A 9,041-nucleotide genomic window follows, 5' to 3' on the forward strand; every position below is an offset into this window, starting at 1 on the left:
CATTTTTGATGCAAAGCGATGACAGCTGCACGCTTTTTCTTTGGAGCGAGGTGATCATCCAGGATGTAGCCCACCTTCCACCTAAAGACCACTGGAGATGGCCAATGGCCAAAGTCTTGTAGTGAGATTATGGCTTATAGATAATGAAATACAAAAGGATATTTTAAGCAGAAATATCAGGCTGTTAATTAGCAGTTTCGGGTGTGGCACCCAGAGATTCCATTCTTCAAATATTTGAGCTGCACCTGTTTATGAGATATGATCTGTTATGTAAATGAATCACAGGAAAGACCAGTGTCAGAAATATACAGACGTTTATTTACAAACATGTCTACCTTTGCATAGAAATTTAAAACTCAAAGTAAACAGATTATTGAAAATTCCTGCTGCATTTCTTTTAGCACAAAAAAAAAGACGAGTGAAAATCACGAGTTTTAGTTTTCCACATAAATAAGATTAGTATGTCTTTAAAATTAATAGACATCAAAAATACACATTTGTATATTTTGGTTCTTTGGAATAAAAAGACCCCACTGTTCAGAGTTCAGATTCAATCAACTCTTAAGTGAAATCTTGACATTTTTACAATCTATAAAGAAAGGAAAAAAGGCAAAATGACACATTTTTGGTGACGGATCAGTTACAACTCATCCCTGTTCGCCCTCAATAAGACTTATTGCTTCACATTTTTATTGAGAAAACAAATGCAACTGTGATAACTTTGGGTCATCTAAAATAGATGCTCTTTTTATACAATCAAGCTTGTAAAGGCTGAAACTTTGCATAACAGTTTTGTAAGAGACTTTTGCATGTGCTATGCTTGTAAATTATTCGAGTTATGTTTGTTCTGCTCTTAAGTTGTCTGCTCTCCTTTCTCTGCTGTGCCGAGGGAGTCGGCTGAAGCTCGGCCAGCCGCCGTCAGGACGTCCTGCTGTTGAGTCAGATCGCTCAATCGTCACCCTCTGCAGGGATCCGAGGGGGTCTAACAAACAAGGAGCTTCACACTGAAGTGGAACCAAAGATGCTAAAACACGGGCACAAAACTGTAAGGCTCTTGTGCCTCAATGAAGGCTGAAAAGTTCAATCTGAATGCACCACTGTGATATTGAGGTCTTCGAAGCAACCAGACAGATTCTGGTCCAAAAAAAAAAAAAAAAAAATTTTAAACCCAACAGTGCAATACAGGATGTGATTTATTTGTAATAATGATTCCTGTTAACTATATTTAACTAACCTAACATGTATTTTAGTCAAATATCTGTTATTCTGAAAACTGTAGACATCTATTTCTATGCCTAATTTGTTGTGGTGGCCAATTCCAGAAATGTTACTCGTTATGATCAGGAGTCGTTAGTAAACACTTCTACCGGTCGCCTCTAGATGGCAGCAGCTGCAACTGTGCAGCTCATACTAGAATTTTCTTGGGGAAAAACAAAACCGTCATTACGGTGCTTGGTCTTCATTGGCCTCCTTGCTTAAATATGGGAACCCACCCCTTCCCTCCAACAAACAGTGTAAAATTCCCTGTAACCTTTGACCCCGAGATCCCCACAGCAGGACGTCCACCAGCCTGGCTTCATTCCTTCAGCTCCATCCCTACGACACCTAAAAGCATTCATTAAATCCACTCACACAGAATCCATCCATCGACTCACAGACATCAAACTCGTTCAATGAAAGCATCTCCTCTTTTGTACAAAACATTTTAAAAATATATACTTTTTTTTTTTTTTTTTACATTTTTGTGAAATCAAACAGGGAGAAACAGGAAATTTTACAGTGGAATTGTGCTCATTTCAAAGATCTGGATCAGCACCTCACACTTGCAAACTACAGTAAAACCTCAATCCTGCTGATTAATAAATTAAAGACCGACTGTGGAGTTGATCAGGACGTCTGAAAACAAATATTTTCTGTTCACAGGTGTTTCAGCGAGTTTGGTCTCGTTGCAGGGAGAGACGAACCTTCAAACTGATGAATGATGCTCACTTTCTCCAACAATAGCCATTGCCACATCCACCCACAGTCCATCACTTTCTTTTCCCTCTGTGCTTTTACCTGTTCAAATGTTTCTTAAAAATTATTTCCACGCAATCCTGAAAGACTATTAAAGCTTAACCCCCGTGCTCCTGACTGGCAACCTGTTTAACGTTTGCTTGATTAATATTGGCACAAAAGTGCAAAAACAATCACAGTGAGAATAGGGATCAGAGTGGCTCTCACACATTCATATGGCTGATCTGTAGAAAACATTGCGTTACAGTGAGTATGGATGCATCGGCTGGCGCAGCGTTATGGATGCCGGAGGTGTTGGGGGCAGTGGGGTTATAACAGGTGGACGGGCCATTAATTAGGGAGGCTGATAAGTCCAGTGGCCCTTGAGGAGAGCCATTCGTACGTTAGAATTTCTCGTCAGGAATGACTGTGTTGAAGGGATGATCCCAGAACGTGGTGGTGATTCCAAAACCTGCAGAGAGAAGCGTCACAGATCAGATCAGAGAACAGAGTGATTGTAGTTTAAAGAACCCTAGAAATGTTCATGGAGTGAATCGGTTACTATCAAAAACAAAAGCAACATATTAATTATTTAAACGGGCCGTCAACTTGACTCCTAGTCCAGGGGTCTTCAAATCTAAAAGGTTCTGATGTCCTGGAACTTTCAGATGTCTCTGCTTCAACACACCCAAGTCAAATAATGAGATCAGCAGCTTTATTTGGACAGCTGGACTGCAGGTGATTCAGCCATTTGATTCAAGTGTGTTGGAACAGAGGACACCGGCCCTCATGACCTGCCCTTTCCCTTTATACCTGCCCAAAACACACGTCTTTTGTCTGCATTGAACACAACATGGCAATATTCTGCATCATTCTAAATTTTATAACACCAAGATCCAATTTTTGCAAAAACTTTTGGAAGAGGAAGTAAAGTCAACACCAGATTGTACATTAAGGCATGAGGAGGCATCCCATCCATAAAAGGCTGCTGGGATATTAGTTACCTTTTTTACTGATGCGTTGTGACAGAAATGAGACAGGAAAATAATCAAGTTTGACTGGTTTTCAGCATTTAATTAATAAGTAGGGAAAAAGTGAGAGGAATTTATGAATGGGGTTGCTTTACAATAACCTGTGCAGATTAGACCGGATTTGTCCCCTTATGTTACTCTTAAGTATTCACTTTGGAGCCGGAGGTCAAAAAGACCTTATAAAAGCAGTTATGTGAACTGAACAGCCACAGTTTGATAGTAACTATAAACTGGGTTGAAGGCTTACAAGAGGTATAAATAAAAAAAAATAAATCATTGCAGTCCAAAACCACATCTAGGTCCAAACTGATTACAGGTGAAGTGGTGGCAACAATTTGCCCAACACTTAAACTGATTTGCTCACCTGATCTCTGGTGCTCAAAGTGATGTTTGACATGGTAAGCTTTCAGGCTGTACAGATATGAGCCTCTCTTTGGTGAGCCATAGTGAAGATAGTAGTGGATCATGTCGTACACGACGTAGCCGCACAGCCCGCCGACGAACACTGACGTGCCGAGGGTCTCCGGCAGCGTCTTACAGAGCGACATGTAGAACAATGACACCACTATGGAGGCCAAGCCAGGAGGAAAGACCAGCCGAGAACCATCATAGGGAGACTGGAGAGAAACAACACAAGCGGAAAAATCTGTGAATTTGCATTCAGCTTTCTTTACTCAGACACCCTAAAGGAAATCCAGAGCAACAAGTTGCTGTTAGTGGTGACCTAACTGTGCCTAATGTAATCACTGACTGACAGAGCCGTTTCGTCTTTCAGAGTATCTGCATTTAAAAACCCACCTAATAATTATTAGCTACTCTCTGTCACAAAATCAATGTCAAATCTGTTCAAGTTTATGGTTTTAATGCAAGAGATTTGAAAAAAAAAAAATTAAAGGATCAGAAATTACATTTCTAAATCAGTTTAAAAACATTATATAAGCTTCAGTAAATGTTGTAATTAATAATAAAAAAAAAAAGTTATCTATAATATGAAGCTTTAATTTTTGGGAAGTCTGCAACAAATGTTTAGATTTTTCTACCTAATGAGAGAGAAATTAATTAGAAAAAGATGTACCTTGTGGTGCTGCCCGTGCAGAAGGAAGTGTAGCGTAATGAGGTAGTAGTTATGAGCCGGCGGTTTCATGTGGAAGACGAAGCGGTGGATGCAGTACTCGATGAAGGTCCACAAGAACCAGCCCATCATGAAAAGGACCGGGAACACATGCTTGGGGATCGGTATGGAGAAGTCTGCAAATCCAAACGTGCAGCGATGAAGACAAATTTACATATGAATTGTGCAGCATGAGAACCGTCGTACGCTACTGTGTCCCACCTGAGGTGAGCTCTAGCCTCGTGTTGCCCTGAGCCAGGGTGGTGTAGCAGTGCCAACCAAGATAGAAGACGATAGGAAGCCAGACAACTGGAACCCAGTACCTGTAGCAACAAACCAGAAAGAATCATAAAAGGGTCATATTTGAACTGAATGAACACTCTACAGTATTTACAGTCTGCTAGGATTTTGGTTCAATAATTTTCCCCCTCATCAGCATTTGTTTGGAACTGGTCCCTTAAGTGAGAGAGAGAGAATACATCCAGTCCAAATAATATGTTTTAAAACTTTAAAAATGTGGCTCATTCAAACATAAAGTATTTGGTTTCCCCTCCCCCCCCATCTCATTCATTTCTATAAAAAAATTTGAAAAAATTAAACTAAAAGATCATTGGTCATGCCATTACATGATGAATAACAAGTTCCTTTTTTTAAATGCCAAATAATTTAAGATTTTTAGGGAATATTAGGGAAGACAAAACTTAAAACGTTAAACAGGTTTCATGTCATGTTATTTTATGCTTAAACTTGTAGACTTTTAACTTTGTTTAAAATGTAGGTAAAAAATAATGTGGTTAAGTTACAAATATTGTTGAGTTTAGCTCTTATAAATTCAAACATATTTAAAAATTCCAAGAACAACAAGACAAACAGGATGCATTTGTAGGCCTGCTGCAGCAAGATGCATCTTTCAAACTGAAACTACAGCTTAGGAGATGAATATGCTATTTTTAGCATAATAAGTAACATTTATTACCAGGAAGTTTTGGTCGCAGCTTCCATTAAGGGGTTTCCAAATAGTCGGATGGGTCTGTCAACTGGCTGGTGAACCCATGCATCATATTTCTCTCTCAGGTTGCCGACCTGCCAGGCCAGAGGTTTCCGCCAGTCCACCAGATCCTGCACAGACGCACAACCAAGTTTAAACTAAGAGCTACATATTCCCTCCAGCAGGTGGCAGCAGAGAGTTAAACGTCCAAACAGGCTAAAACCAGGAAGTAGTCTCATGGCAAGTGCATTTGTCTGCGTGCGATGCTGCAGGTTTACTTCAGCCCAATAACGATTGTAATAATTAAAGACTTTCAATGAGTCCAAAGGCCGGCAGCCTGACAATTTTATTTTATAGCTCCTCGTGCTGCCAGCCTGGTTTGGGCCGTGCTGCTGTGTTGTGCTGCTGTAGTCAGTTTTGTAGCATTTACAGAAATGCTTCAGCTTGGAGAGGTGAGATGGAAAGGTGGTCTGAAGCTAACCACGTTTAATTCTGATGTTATCTGCAAAGCATAAAGAATTTTAATTGTGGTTTGAAATATACTGATCAAACCTCAGATGACGATGAGTTTGTATATACACAGAGAAAAACCAAACATACCACAGTTATGAGAAGTTCTGATCATTTCCATATCCACCTCAACAGTGAAGATCATGTAAATATATGCCCAAACACACACGGCTTAGGTATCTGACACATCTCTCTCTCCGACTATCCAGTGACAGCAGTAACTAGCTGACTGCTCTGATCAGTTATTCAAACAGGAAAACAGCGCTGCGCTAGGAAATGAAATTACACAAGCCGATAGAGTGAGTTCTGTGAACCAGCTGCTTTGCGTTACTTGTCAAAGGAAAATACTTTATGTGCCATCGAGTTTCGACGTTCAGTTGATCAAGGAAAGAAAAAAAAAAGAAGTGAAAATGTTTGTCATGTGGTAAAGAAAAGCACACGACTCTTGCAACTTCCTGAAATTAATTATGCTATCTTAAAGAAACAGTTTAATCTGAGAACAGTTCCCCTGCAGCAAGCAGCAGTCTATCAGTGTGAAACCAGAAAAAAAAAAATCAATTTATTTTTTTTATTCCTTTCTAAAATAAATCAAAAAAATGTAGGAAATGTTCAAATTATAGTTATTCCAGGCTGCTGATCTTTTTTTAAAATTTGTTCAAATGCCATTTTGGACAAATGCCATTTCACAAAAACTTGTGAAATGGCACTACATCATGATCTCTAGTCGAAAGCCATCTTCAGGTGCAAGTTTAATGATTCATGGAAAGTGGGGTTTTATTGTTCATTCCTGAAATGACGGCGTCCACAGTTACAAAAGATTTATTCCTAGTAGTAGAAGTTTGTGTCAAAGTCCGAGGCTCAACATGTCCAAAAGAAGTTCAAGTGGCTAAATAGTTTTACACTTCAGGATTGTTGCATGAAAAATATTTTTGTTACCATTTTCTCAACTTTTGAACACAACAAGGATGCTTAAAGAATCCTTCAGATCCTTCAAGTCCAGCTAATCCTGCTCATACATCGTCATTCACTTTGTGTCTAATTGGTTTACTGGGATTAACCATCATGCATGCAATGCAAACATTGTTCACCTTGGAATCATTTTATCTGGGCAACTGGGTGGCAAAATACATAAATATTGTTCAAACTTCACATTATGTTAATGTCTATAATGTTAATGATACACTTGATTTAATGATTTCCCACTGCACAATTTAATAATGGAAAACTATTGTCTTAATTTTTCCAAAGGTGAGGTGTGTTTGCATAAGGAGGCAGGTGATCTAATATGAACCGTCATGTGTTTGTCACGTGAGAGGCAACACAAGCTAACGATGTGTAAAAACATACCTTACATTCTTGAGTCAGAGTGAGGACAAATATCATGACACACTTTTGGCATGGAACCCAGTGGGGAAATTTTAGATGAATGAGAAACCGACTGCAGCGCCCGCCAAACTGTTTCACCACATGTCTGCAGGTCGATGGCTGCAGCAGGCAGAGTTAAACAAACGCCTGGTGAAGTTAACCCAGGGTTGACGAAATCAAACCGCATCGCCACTCTGTGAAGGGAGCGTCATGAAGAAAGGGCGCCCGTTACTTGGAGAACGCAAAGGCTGAAGTGTCCATCTGTTTGACAGTTTTTTGGGTTTTTCTTCCCCCAAAGCAACAGCCGAGAACTCTGTTCGGGACAAATGCTTTGGGGGAAGTAAGCCACACCTTTGCTGCATCTCGTAAAACATCGAAGAGTCTAGATTGTTGCTTCTTATTTAATACAAACGCCGCCTGGAGACGAAACAAGCCAGCCAGACAGGTTGAATCTGTCATGGACACATGGAGGCGTGTGGTGACCTGGGTTTGCAGCAGCTAGTGGAAAAACACAGTTTAAATGAATCAACCAATCTCACCTCTGCAGTGAACAACGCTAGCATTTGCATGAAAATGGATTAAAGGCCCGTTTTCTGAAATGTCATTGGGTGGTACCTAGTGTGTTGCTCACAAGTTTGCACATGCCTCCATTTGACAGTGTGGGAAATTCAAAGACTACAAACACACGAGAGCCGTTTGAGAGCGGCCCGGTTCAATAACCCAAGGGCTGTTGACCCCAAATGGGATATTCTGTTATTTTACCTGCTGCCTAAATCCTCAATTCAGCCAATTCAGTGGAGAAGACCGATGTAGAAACGGCACCGTGGAAAGCTTAAGCCACTTTCGATTTCTTTCAAGCAGCTAGAGTTTCTTTGTAACATCTTAAGGACGGCTTTATGAACTTTAACAGGGTTTCTAAAAATTGTGGATTTCAGCCGGTTTTTCTAGTTTGGTATTTTATTAGATTCAACCAAAGGAAAATGGTCTATACGTTTCGTTGATGAGCTTTTTGTTTGCAAATTAGCATTGATTTCATCTGAACAAAGAAACCCCTGATTGCTATAAGTTGCAAGCGCTGAATTTTTTTAAATTTTTTTTTATCTCAGACCTTTATTTATATTTCAAAGTTACAAAGTGAGAATCTTGTGAAAACTGTTAAGAAAAAGCTGCCAAATGCAACACAAATCTCAAATAAAACAAGATCTGGATGTTTCATATGAAAGTCTTTAGTGGTTCTATACGTTTTATCTTTTGAAACGCAAATTTACAGTAACATTTTTTTTTTTTGTTTTCTTACTCAAAATCCATCCAGCCATTGGCAATCCCAACACTTGGTTTGGAGTTTGGACATCACTCGCTTGCCGTTTCTCTCCCCTTCAACTTTAGCAGCCACAGATATAAAGAAAACCCACCTTGTCTAGATCCACGGAGCTGCAGAGCTTGTAAGAGGAATTCTCATCCTCATCTTCCATCTTGCTCGTTTTTTCTGCAGACTTTTCTTCTGCTTGTTCGCTGGCTTTTCTTCTCACTCTCAGAGTCTAGAAGGAAAACAGGAAACGGAAGGAGACACATTGAACAGGTGATCAGATGTACAAGAAGTCGGACAGGTGAACGGGTGGTTTTTATACGAGAGTATAAAAAAAAAAATTAAATAGGGCATTTTTCTGCAAACAAAAGGGCTGTAGAAGTAGTAAGGAAACGGAGAATAACTGAAAATGACTCCTAATGATTGGGTCAGGATGAACAATGTTTGTAATGAGTCAGTCTATCTGCTTATTCCACTCTGGCCTTTGCTCCTCTCTCCTGAATGTAAAAGTCATTTGTTATCGCTGCTGCTTATGACCTGCAACAATTTACAACCGGTGACCATTGAGCCGCTACGACAGCCATTCCGGTTGCCAGGATCTTCAAACAGCACGACGCTTAAACATTTTCTCCTTTACGTTTAGAAACCCGAGGCATTTGCTGGCCTTTAGAGTGCGAGTTGGTGCTCTTAGAGCTGAGGCGGTAAATTCCTCCTGCAAGTTTTAAACGTTTCTGT

General features: G+C 39.9%; 1 protein-coding gene across 1 annotated transcript; it reads right to left on the minus strand.

The window, feature by feature from the left end:
* Nucleotides 1-297: 297 nt before the first annotated feature.
* On the minus strand, nucleotides 298-8,559 carry LOC106940916 (fatty acid 2-hydroxylase-like). The gene is made up of 6 exons (XM_015023796.1): nucleotides 8,413-8,559; nucleotides 5,114-5,256; nucleotides 4,360-4,460; nucleotides 4,102-4,274; nucleotides 3,391-3,643; nucleotides 298-2,467 (listed from the first exon to the last, which is right to left on the minus strand). Exons 1-6 carry the CDS (start codon nucleotides 8,470-8,472, stop codon nucleotides 2,400-2,402), a joined length of 798 nt encoding a protein of 265 aa, XP_014879282.1. The 5' UTR covers nucleotides 8,473-8,559; the 3' UTR covers nucleotides 298-2,399.
* Between the last annotated feature and the right edge of the window lie 482 nt (nucleotides 8,560-9,041).

Source organism: Poecilia latipinna, unplaced genomic scaffold (genome assembly GCF_001443285.1).
Source record: "Poecilia latipinna isolate Pla-1442-1.1 unplaced genomic scaffold, P_latipinna-1.0 Scaffold3415, whole genome shotgun sequence".
In the NCBI taxonomy this organism is placed as follows: Eukaryota; Metazoa; Chordata; class Actinopteri; order Cyprinodontiformes; family Poeciliidae; genus Poecilia; species Poecilia latipinna.